The following is a 12,704-nucleotide window of genomic DNA, read 5'->3' on the forward strand; positions in this document are numbered from 1 at the left end:
TTAATTCTAGTTGGGCCTTGGCCCTCCTGATTTTTTCCCTGCACGATCTCACTTCGTCCCTGTAGTCCACCCAAGATGCCTGTCCTTTCCTCCAGAGCACATAGAGCTTCTTTTTCTTATTGACGCATCTTGAGATCACCCTGCTCCACCAAGCTGGCTTTTCCCCCCGCCGGCTCCTTTTCCGGAACACAGGGATGGCCTGCTCTTGAGCTGATAGGATTTCATTTTTCAAGAGCGCCCAACCCTCATGGGCTCCCTTGCCCTGAAGGACTGTTTCCCACGGGACTTTGCTAATCAACCTTCTGAACAGGCCAAAGTCTGCCCTCTGGAAGTTTAATGTGACTGCTTTGCTAACCCCCTTCTTAATCCCACCTAGAACTGAAAACCCTATCATCTCATGATCACTTAATCCCAGAACAGTATTCACACAGTCCTATTAAGTCTGCTCACACAGGCAAAGTTACTCATACACATTATGCAAATCATATGATCAAGCCTGCAGTCTACTTGTACTGGTTTATTTTTGTTTCTACACAAAAATGGAGGGTCCACCTAAGGCTTGAGAACATCATGCCTAACAATGGATATTAGGATTAAAGAAGTTTTCCAAATATGTTGTAAAAATTCTGCCCATGTGAATAACTTTCATAACTGAAGAAGTTCTGATCGCTGAAAGTTTTCATTAGCTTTGCTTAATTATTTTAATGGAAAGACCTGGGTACCAAAGCTTGTCAACACAAGGTAAATTGACCAGCAAAAATGTTTCTGAAATAGCTCTTTAGGAGTATTTAACTATTCAGAAGTAATTCAAGAGAGCAAGTGATCTTAATCTGGGACAATTTTGCTGTGCCTTGTGAGAAATGAAGTAGTTTTTATTTGGAACAGAGCATCTGCACAAAGTGATTTGTTCCACAACAAATAATCTAGAATAGCTCTGTAGTTAATTGCTCTTTGGAAAAGAACCAAACACACCACAAACCCTCTATTTTGCCACAGATTAGCTGGCACTTACCACTCCTGCCTAATCCATAAAGCTCAATACAGCTAATGAACAAAACGTGTACCAAGCACCACGAGAGCAATAGTAAAAGTCAACAGAGTCTCTAGAACCAGATATTGCTACATATGGCATCACATGAACCACATATTTCCATTTGTGGCAATTTCTGATTTTTCCATTTTGAAATTTTAAGATTTTGTACTAGAAAAAGAATTGCATTGAAAAAACACCATTCTAGTAGCTAATTAAAACCCTGTAAAGCTACACAATGCTAAAACTAAGGTGGTCCATGCAACCATTAATGTATCCCATTGAAGTTATCACTTGGATTTTTTTTGCAGATCACTTCAGGAACATGATAGTTCTGTTCCACGTAGAAGCATCAGTCTGTAGCCATGGAAAAGACCATTGTAGACCCTCTCTGCCATATTTGTTTCATGGTCTGGAAGGTTCAGAGTTAATGAGGCAGGGACTGTAGAAAAGAAAGTCCAGTCTCTTGGTTAGGACAGTTAAAAGCAGCCAAGGAGAACTAGATTGTATCTCTGACACAAAGTTCCAGTTCTTGTGATTCAGAATAAGCCAGTTAAGCAAAGATTTTGAAAGGCAATATATTTGTAACTTGGGATCCTGATTTGATGTGTGCACAGAAGGGAACTGCAGTCAACAGGAAATATGCTCAAACACTCCAAGTGCTACTACTCTGAAACTGCGGCCCTAACCGTCTCTCATGGCGTATGCTCCAGTGGACAATTTCTTCAGGATCGTGCATAATGCAGCTTCAGAGCACACACCAGGAGTAGCAGCACCAACCCACCACTTCACAAGGACTGTGTGAAGATAACTGTGTTTATATTTCTGAAATACTCAAACACACTGGAGATAAATTCCACAGAAAAACACACGAAGAACTTGAGAATTCTACCTTTAGGACAGCAGGTAATAAATAAAACGTTGAACAAAGCACTGACAAAGGACAGTTGCTTTTGGCATGAGTGCTGTCAACTTGTGACCTAAGGATCTAATGGAAAAAAAAAAGGAATATATGATTATGTACCAATAGGTACAATTATATCTTGGTCTCAATGACTTTTCAGTGCTTTACTTGCCCATCACAATGAGCTTTTAAATGTTCTTGTGTGTGTCTGAAATTCTAAGTGGGATGGGACTGAATTTAAGACAACCATCTGTGAAGTTTCATTCCTGCACTGGTGCTTACATCTCTGAGGTATGTGTCCCTCTGAAACACCGAGATACCATTTTGAGGAGACAAATGCACACACAGTGGAACCGAAGGCATAGGATCTAGATCAGAGAGAGAAAAAAGCAAGTGTTACAGGGAAAGTTAGCAGAAAGAAAGGGTGTAAAAGTACCCAAGGACAGGAAGACAAAATGTGAAAAGGCAGTAAAAAGAGGGATTGGAAACGGAGTAAAAGAAGGATAAAAATATGATCAAGAGAAGGAGAGACACAAAGTTAACAAAAAGGAAATGAGGCAAAGAAAATATTGAGCCAGTGGGATTAGAATATGCTCATGAAGACAAAGTAGGAAAGATAAAAGTCAAGGTGAATTAGAGAACAACATAAACAAAAAACCCTAATAACTAGGTTGGTGATGAAAATGTGATAGTCCTCCTTCCCAAGAGGGGTCACAAGAAGTATGTGAACACTGACCCGAGAACAGTGAACTTTGATTTTCTACTGGCAAGAATATGACTTTTTGTAGAAGTTGCAAGGATGGCATTGAAGATGGACTCAGCTGAGCTGAATGGTGGCAGCCATTCAGTCTTTCAAGAATGACACTGATACTTCCCCATTTACAAACTGACAATTAGGCAGGAAACACAGGATGTACCTACATATCAAGTATTTTTTTCTAGAGAATGAATCACTTTCTGAAAATCAACTTTTACATGTTACTTCTCTTTTTTTAAATAAAACAAATAAATAACTTTCTTCAAAAAGAAGAAAGTGGTTTATTTGCTAAGATGCTGGCACAGGTTGCCCAGGGAAGCTGTGGATGCCCCATCCCTGGAGGTGTTCAAGGCCATGTTGGATGGGGCCTTGGGCAGCCTGATCTAGTGGGGTTGGAACTGGCAGGGGGTTGGAACTGGATGATCTTTAAAGTCCCTTCCAACCCTAACTATTCTATGATTCTATGATTTATACTTTCCAGGAGGAAAGTAAAATTTGACCATAAATAGTAGATCTCAAATTTGCAGGTTCCTATCAAAAATGAACACATTAGCCTACTCGCTCATAAGAAATGAAGTGTGGAGCAAATATGATGAGCATACCAACTCCTCCCATATAGTCTTCTGCAGTCGTAATTCAGGTGAATTTCTCGCTGACTTTTATTAGATAAATACTTGTTATGCAAACTGTAGCCCTTGAGGGCAGGGCTGTATAAATAAGAAAAAGTGACTCACAGTTAAAGGAATTCCTTTACATTTGTGTTAATGAGGCAGAGTGATACAGAGATGACAGTACACATTAATTATTATTATACACATACATTCCACTTTTGGTTCTGTTATGAAAAAAAAACCTGAGCATTTCAGATTTCTTATATCCAAAACCATATTGCTTTGTAATCAGTGTCCCATAAAATTCCCATCTAGTTAATTACAGGTTTAATTACACTTAATGAACATTTATGTGACATCTTCTGCTATTTCAACTGGATATATTAGTACAGCTTCTTATTTTAACTTAGACACAGTGCTGTCATTGAAAAGCTGAGCTCTTCATAACAATTCAAGATGATTTGCAGCAGACAGTGAAATAATCTTTTGCTACTTAATAAGGTCAGGCCTTGTAGTATTTTTGAGACATATTCCATTTGCAAGACTGTGCAGTAAATTATCCGTGGCAAAAACTGCAATTAGTCTCTTGACCCTCTTGAAAGAACAATGGAGATCACAAGTGCCTACCTGCCATATGTGCATTTATCCTGAAGAGCTTTATCTCCTAAAAAGGAGCATATCTGCTTCTGTAAGGGTTGTTAGGGTCCATTAAGCTAATGAGTACTATATAAAATTGATTTAATTCGAATATATTCACATCAACCTACACAGAAACATAGGAAATGCCATTTTGGATCAGACCAGTCATCTATGCAGTGGAATACACCATCTCTGACAGAGCCAAACCCAAGTATTTCAGACGTGCTAAAACCCCCATGCATAAAACTTCAGATAATCTGCTTATGGTAAGTTTTTTTCCTACTCCAAAGCAAGAAGGCTTATTTCCCTTAAAAATACTCTATCTGAAGTAATAGCACCTACATTATTTTTCACATTTCCATTTAAATAAAAATCCTCTATCAGATTGACATTCCTTTCATTAATTCTAAATGTACTTCTTTTTCTTTACATTCAACATCTTAATAATGTTACAGTAAACTAAAATCTTGTCTTCCACATCTTTTCAATGTCGTCTTCACACAGAAACATCAAATAAATCCATGTGATAACTGGAATGCAAAATTTTTAGTGTATGGCAACCCAAGTTTTGAACTTCTAAGGTTTCTCAGAGTAATATTAGTCTTCTAAAAGTTCTAGGTTTTAGTATCACCACCAACACGTTTTTAAATGATCTAATGGCAAAATAAAGTGTAGGTCTTTGCAACTGTTCAAAACTTGCTCCAAAAAGATGACTTGGCTCTTTCATACCAAGTTAATGGTGACAAAATAATATCGTGGAAGAAAAACCCATCAGAAGCTATTAAACACAGCAATATAGACACAATTTCTGGCTCAAAAGGTCCTTAAAACGTAGATTACCAAAAGTCAATGGTATGCCAAAACTTCATTTAAGACAGCGAAGTCTATTAAAAGACCAGACCTAGATTGACCAGTATAATCTCTGTTTAATGATTTTATTAATCCAGATGGACTAAAAATGACTTATCGAGGCCTCTCATGACCACCTTTCCGTAAGTCCATGAAGTTCTCTTCAAAGAGGTGAAGGGATCTTGCATATATCTCCTACAGAACAAGTCTTAAGAGGAGTGGCTGAGGGAACTGGGGTTGTTTAATCTGGAGAAAAGGAGGCTGAGGGTAGGCCTTATTGCTCTCTTACAGCTGCCTAAAAAGAAGTTGTAGCGAGGTGGGAGTTGATCTCTCCTCCCAAGTAACAAGAGGAAGTGGCCTCAAGTTGTGCCAGGGGAGCTTTAGACAGGATATTAGGAAATATTACTTCACCAAAAGGGTTATCAAGCATTGGAACAGGCTGCCCAGAGAAGTGGGAGAATCCCCATCCCTGGAGGTATTGAAAAGATGTGCAGAGTAGGCGTTTAGAAACATGGTTTAGTGCTGAACTTGGCAGTGCTAGGTTTACAGTTGGACTTGATGATCTTAAAGGTCTTTTCCAAACTAAATGATTCTATGACAAAATGAATTCCATAAATGTGGTATTGCAGCAATGGAAATGTCTGCAAGAAATGTTACCTGCATAGAAGATTCCATCACCGATACCACCGTTACAGCATCTTCCAATGTCACGGTATCCCTAAACATCAACCGGGCATGAGCTATCAAAAATAAATGGGCACAGAAAGCAAGGGTTACCAAAGTCAAGAAGCAATTTCCTTGTATGAGAAGGAACAGGATACTTCTTTAAATTTCTTAGCTCTTCAAACACTTGCATATGGGCCCAACTTTAACATTAATATAATCCTTTTCATCTTACTGTCAATTTCAACAGGAATTGGAAGGCTTAGTTTTATTAGTAAAGACTGCAACATGACTTCTGGATTACAGTTACAGTGACAGTTCAAATAAAGATGATCAAAAAGCTAGAGTTAAAAAATGCAAAGTGCTGCATATCACAACAGAGTGTGTTATGAAACATCCCTATCTGTATAGGTACACGCCATCACTGCAAAGTAAAAAATTAAGTCTAATTTTCATCACAGGCCAGAAGAGATTAGATTTCCTCTAACCAGTGCAAATCACAAATCTAGTATTATTTAAAATGCTTTTCTGTATACAAGCTTTATTATTTCTTCCTTCCCTTTCTTAAATCAGCAAAACAAAACTGATTTTTGGACATAAACGCAAATAATTTAGCACATGAAGCTCCCCTACTAACTGTCTGTGGAAACACAGTTTTTATTCTGGAACAGAAGGTTAGGTTAATTAATACCATCTATATAATACTTTGAAAGAACAAAACGCTACTAAAAGCCCAAATAATGTGAATGCAACAAGCATGGAAGAAACACTTAATGTGAAAATGTGCATCCCTAACAGTTAGCAATGTCTTTCATTTAAATAGGTTTTGCCCAAAACGGAGAACAAAATATAAAACATCTGATAAAGGAAGCACTACATTGCTGACTGGCACATAGAAGCATAAAGACCATTTATGATTGTTACACAGAAGTACAGTGCACTCTTTCAAATTTATCCCGAAAATATTTAATATGCCATTTTATTAAACACAGCCATGTTAAGACAAAGACCTACTGCTTCCCTTGGTTTTGTTCTTGCATATGAGATAGAATATGAACTCAGAATTGGGACTGTTTAAATCCCATTGCAAAATACAGGCTTCATTACTGATATTTAATGAAACAAAATTGAGTTCTTTTTTATGTTACATTAATTTTAGGATAGAAGCAAATATTTGACACCTTTCCTCAGGCTGGGTAGGATGGCAAGCCAACCCTCAAATGAAACAAAATAAATCCTGAGATTACTTTTTATAAAGATGTGCAACTTCTGAGATCTCTCGAATATGATTTCTTCCAGTGGTTTTAATTTTTATTATGTGTGTGAGACTGATAAAACTGATTTTGATAATCTAAGTATAACACCCTTTCCCACATTCAGAATCTCCAACCCCAAGTCTCTTTAGATTAGAAAGATAAAATCATAGAAGCACCACCCATCCCCACCTATACAGAAAAGGCTCTACTCTGCTTACTGGCTATAATTATACTGAGGATCCACTCATTTTATAAAGGTTAATTGTTAGGCTAAAAATAAAATTGCCATGGCCTTACCTTCTGCAAGGCGTATCAAACTCTCTAATAAGCGAATGGTAGTTCGGGCAGCATTTCTGCAGTCACTCTGACGCTGCATCTGATAGTATCGTACAAGGATCAAGTTGCTCTCATCAGACAGTTTTGGATGTATACTTTTTATAAGGCAGAAGTAGGTTTTCATCTTTTCCATGCTCCAGAGCTTTTCTGATTTGCTTGGGAAACCTGCGTAACAACTGCCTAATGAGTAATCCTATAACAACAGACATCAAGCCTCTTCCCAAGAATTCCTGTTAAATAGACAGGTGACTATGAAAGACACAATACCGGGCATTGTGTCTTTTGGGGCATACTGGGTTGTCTGTACACTCGTCCTCAAAGTCTTGGTCAAATTCCAATGTGGAATCTTTCATACCATCCAATCTCTCTCCTATGAAAATCCACAGTAAAGCCTTCAGCAATTTCAACAGAACAGCTGCCAGACTCACTGCCCACCAGATGGTACAGTCAGTACTGAGTGCTCTGTCTGGTATTCCTTAAAATGTAAAATGCTACATCAATGGATATACCTCCTCTGGCAGCTTTATCCACTTTGTAGGAGCCAAAGGCTGCCTGCTATATTCTGAACATTTTTTTGCAGGGGAACATTTTGGGGAGGGAAGGAAGCTAGCTGAAGAAGTTTCCTCTAACCATAGAATCATAAAATAGTTTGGGTTGGAAGAGACCTTAAAGATCATGTAGTTGCAACCTCGCTGCAATGGGCAGGGACACATCCCACTTGTTCCCTAATGGAGATCAAAGCCACGTTCCTGAAGCGGATGGGGAAGCAGCTGGTTAAAATCAAATCACACTCCCTTCCCTAATTCAAGAGCACAGAGATCAATGTAGGAAACAATACTGTTTATTCTTTGAGCCCTGCAGCACAAGCACCTCAAAATTCTTCTATCTGAATTAAGTTTCTCGTTAACAGCACGTAAAATAGCATGGCATGCAGGACCTGGAGGGGGACTATTCATAAAGGCTTGTGGGGATAGGACCAGGGGGAACGGGTATAAACTGGAGAGAGGCAGATTTAGACTGGACATTAGGAAAAATTTCTTCACTATGCGAGTGCTGAGACACTGGAACAGGTTTCCCAGGGAAGCTGTGGATGCCCCATCCCTGGAAGTGTTCAAGGCCAGCCTGGATGGGGCCTTGGGCAGCCTGATTTAGTGGGATGTCCCTGCCCACGGCAGGGGGGTTGGAACTAAATGATCTTTAAGGTTCCTTCCAACCTAAACTATCCTATGACACTATGATTCTATGATCCATACAAAGCAATGTAAAAGTGCAAGATGGAAACTATCCACTTACTGAGCAGTGCGGGCTGAAATCTCTTGTAAATCACCACAGAGTAAAAGCATAGTGTTCTCAGCTCCCGTCTATTAATTAATTAGTGATCTCTATCTTATTCCTACTTGAAAAACAACCACACGGCATGAAACCACCAAGCAGACACTCAAACACTGATTAATATGAAAGACTCAAAAATAACAAACTAAACTCAAAGGCGTGGAAATAAAAAAACAAACAAAACCAAAACCAATTACCTTGTAATTTAAAAAGACTACTCTTACCTTTATTTTGCAAGATGAAGGATGAAATGATACGGTCCCATTCCTCGTTCTTTGTATCTAACAATACTAAGACCAGGTCAAATCTGCTCAACAGGGGACTGCCAAGAGCTATATTGACGGAGACAGACTCATTAGGGTCGTAATGGCCTTTTGGGTTTGTTGCTGCCAGGATAGTTGTCCTTGTATTAAGCTTGCACACTAGGCTAGACAAAAGTATGGTAGACATTATGGTTGAACTATATCATGTAGGACAAATGATTCCAAAGTGTTAAAAAATATCATGTTTTCATCAAGAGCATATCTTACCTTGAAAGATCAGAAAAGCTAAATAACATACACAACTATTGTATTAGTATATATATATTATATGCAGCGTTTCTCAGTCAGAGAAAAGCAACTAGACAGTGGCTGGGATACCAGAAGTAACTAAGCAATATTGCCATGGGTAGTCTCTATATACAGATGGGTCCTTTATGGTGAAAACCAACATAACTTTTTAGAAATAAATATTGTTTTGCTCATTTATACAGTATAGAAGCAATTTATGATGCAAAGTAACATTTTAGCTTAAGTCACATTCAAAGAAAGGAATGTAATAAAATGTAATATAAACTTGTGTTTTATTCCTGTGTGTAAATATTTCATAAATATGAACGCAACCAAACAATGATGGCAAGCCATATCAACTATTTCTTCAGGGAAACAGCCATTTTCCTCTCTTAACTATGCTATCCTGGCATGTGTTTTTAGATGTGGGGAAAGATTATTTTTATTCTAGTAGTCCAATGTAATCCTGTCGGTTAAGGCAGCAGCAGAAGTATTCTAACTTCGGTTTGTCAGTGAGCTATTTCTAGTCAGCTACTGAGTAACTGCTGCCTAGTGTCCAAGGTTCATCTGTAACTGAGAGGAAAGACCACAGATCTGTTAGCTTATGGCCAATGAGATAAACTCCTTATCTCCCATGCACCAAAATAAGATCTTAAATTAACAAAGTGCTTAACCTGTCTGTGCTATGTTACTACTCAAAAAAATCCTCTTTTTATTTAGTCCTGTAGCAACTGAGGCTACACGCCCAAGTTAGCAAACTGTGTTTTAGGGTCTACAAAACCCAAGCAATTGCAACAAGGAACCTGGCTAAAATATGTTGCTACCTTGGAAAGCAGATAGGACCATTTTGTTTCCAAATCTTTGTCCCCAGCAGCATTACTGGCAAAGACTAGTAATCTCCTAGGTGAGAGCAACAGTATTTGCCTGCTGTCTACAGACAGAGGCTAAAGAGAGATTTGATGGTGATGTTCAGAATAAAGGAGGGGCATGTCAGTTAGAGGAGCCAAGAAGTTATGACTGCAACAAGAGATGAGTTGAAGGCAACAAGGGGGAATGTGGGAAGAGTGACACCTTTTGAGCAGCAGTAATTTCAGTAATACCAGCCAAGAAATTACTTGGGCTGGGCAACAACTGCATACAACTGACAGAATGAAATATGAGCTCAAAGATCAAAATGGAGGGAGAGGGCAGAAATAGCAGATTTGAACACACGCTACTTTTAAAAAGAAAGTGAGGAACTGAAAGAAAGCAAGAATGTATATTTATGCTATGCCTGATCTATAAAATTCAACAGCCTGGAAATCTCTTGTTCTTCTTTTGTTACCATGCACTATTATGTGATTTTGGAGAAATGAAGTCCCATTTGCTGAGTTCCAATAAAAAAAATTCACAAAGTTCCTCCTTTCACATCTGATTATTGTGACCACTTGCATCAAAGGACAAGAACACCAAGTCTTCTTAGGGAAGTGCCCTGGCCTGCAGTGGTAGACTGAAAACTCAACAGTGAAGGGAGAGTATGTATTTATTTATCCCAACATACAGGTGGGGTATGTATTTATTCTGATGGCTTGCAACCTCTTGTCCAGTGCACTGCCCTTTGAAATGCTGACTCTTCTAGTTTAAGAATACTGCTGAGAACAAAACTATTAAGTACAACAAAGAAAACAGATAATCAATAGGACAAACCTCATTCTAACTTGTAAATACAAGAGAAACCTGTTGGTTTAGCACATATGTTAACATGCCACTTACCCTGCCTTTGCAACACTGATTGTTTGTTGCTCCATTGCTTCATGGATACTGGTTCTGTCATGTTCTTTGATACTATTGAACTCGTCAATGCAACAAAGGCCTCCATCTGCAAGTACCAGTGCACCAGCTTCCAAGTTCCACTCCCCAAAGTCCTTCACAGCAGTCACTGTCAAACCTGAAGAATGAAGCACTTCAACCAGTCTTTTCTTTAAAGTGCAGGAGGCCACTCGAGTGAAAGAAAGGGACCTGTTGCACTGCCTTGCACCACAGACAGAAGGCAAAACAGCAGGTTGGCTCCATCACATACTCCTACCACATAACTCACTTTACACTTACTGGTACATCTGACAGGTTAGCCTGGATCTGGGGAGCAGATTCTATTAAGCTTCCCATGTTCAACAGTGACTTGGTTTAGGACTTCATTAATTGAACAGAATAGATAAGGGTTAGAAGACTAAATCTGCCAGATCAAATTGAAAATTAGGGCAAATGAAAAGATAGCAGAATTATAGGACCCAGACAGCTCCTCCTCCCCATCAGCCACTAAAATAGAGAAATATTTTCTGGCTGCAAAACAAAGTTTTGAAAAAAAAATATTATTTCAATTGCTTAGATTCCTCTAAGCATTGAGCTGAAATGAAAATTCAAAGATGCCCAAGGACTAAATGGGGGAGGGAGGGTGGAGGGTGGAATTCCGAACAGGGATCAGTAAATCTACACATGATACAACAGTAGAAGCATGGCAGGTCAGAAACTGCACAACTGTGAAAATGGCCACACATTACCAAGTATGTGCAGCTCGTTTCAAACCCTCTATTCCTTATTTCCCAGCTTCTTCTCTATCTTTAGTTCTCCTTTTTCACTCTAGTGTTCAGCTCAAAATATCCTAGTAGTTCACAAGCTGCAACCAGCGTAATATCTCCTGGAAGGCTACAGCAAAACCTGCCCAAAACTCTGCCCCCCCTCAACTTTCCTTGGTTCAGGGAGGAGAGGCTGCTGAGGCTTTCCCATCACTGTGCACCACAGCAGCCATTTGTGAGCAAAAAGTTACTGGAAGTATATGTTTCCTGCTAATGTAATGTGTACATCAGCTTCTTGTGAGGCATCTCCTCCATTGCCTCCAATCATTCCTGGTTTCCTGGACTCTGCACTGAACAATTCAGGCAGTCACTCATATAGCGGAATTATAAAAAGAGCAAAATTATTTCTAGCCTTGTGTCAGACATATGGAGAATGCAATTAAAATGTGGAGCGAGCAACATATCGGGTGAGTATCAGACAATGGCATTTATTCGCAAATACAAACCAAAAGTGTAATCTACCTTCCAAACCCTACCTGGGCTTAGGGACTTGCTGAAGGGCACCTCAGTGCCATGCTCCCACTGCTCCAGACCTGGGAGCACCCTGTTCCCACCAGCAGGGCTCTACCTTTCCATGCAGGTGGAAAGAGTGGTCCTACATCCCTTCCTGCTGTGCATATTCCACCGACCCAAGATCTCCCTGCAGACACTACTAGAGTTTGGCTCTATGTTTCCATGCAGAACCCGCTCCTGCGATAAGGGCACGCAATTTTCCCCCTAAAAGCCCTGAGCACTTTCTGCTCTTCCCAGTCCATGACCTGGACCCCACAGAGGCAGGAGGCATGTAAAATGGTGCTACAGTGGCATGTCACTCCTCTCTGTCCCTTTGCAGCCACAAGAGGGGTTCCTCTATGGGCCTCCTGCTGCCACACAATATGTCCTCCTCTCTGGGGTTCCTGCACGGGGATGCGTGTTCTGTCACAGCTCATAATGTTACTGAAACTCTTCTTGACAAACATAGGAATGCAATGGCTTCTTAACAAACACAGCAATGTGTTAGTTTCTCTACAGATACAGGAATGGGACGGCTTCTTCACAAACATTGGAACACGACAGCTTCTTTACAGTATAGTGATGTCGTGAAAAGCCAGACTTATTAATCAATGCAAATTTGATTATTAAGTAAGGTATTCTCCAGTGTGATGCTAGGCATGCAGAGGATCG

At 39.5% G+C, this 12,704-nt stretch overlaps 1 protein-coding gene across 3 annotated transcripts in view; it reads right to left on the reverse strand.

Moving 5' to 3' along the window:
• Positions 1-12,704, reverse strand: part of MCM9 (minichromosome maintenance 9 homologous recombination repair factor) — a 61,254-nt gene that overhangs the window by 14,072 nt on the left and 34,478 nt on the right. For all 3 annotated transcript variants that reach the window (XR_008449073.1, XM_054061977.1, XM_054061976.1), the window contains 4 exons: positions 10,681-10,855; positions 8,602-8,804; positions 7,007-7,210; positions 5,448-5,530 (listed from right to left, as the gene is read on the reverse strand). Coding sequence is in view for 2 of the 3 variants with exons in the window: in XM_054061977.1 (XP_053917952.1) it covers positions 5,448-5,530; positions 7,007-7,210; positions 8,602-8,804; positions 10,681-10,855 (665 nt within the window). In the remaining variant the exon portion in view is untranslated. The remainder of the gene's footprint in view (positions 1-5,447; positions 5,531-7,006; positions 7,211-8,601; positions 8,805-10,680; positions 10,856-12,704) is intronic.

Source organism: Cuculus canorus, chromosome 3 (assembly GCF_017976375.1).
Source record: "Cuculus canorus isolate bCucCan1 chromosome 3, bCucCan1.pri, whole genome shotgun sequence".
Taxonomy (NCBI): Eukaryota; Metazoa; Chordata; class Aves; order Cuculiformes; family Cuculidae; genus Cuculus; species Cuculus canorus.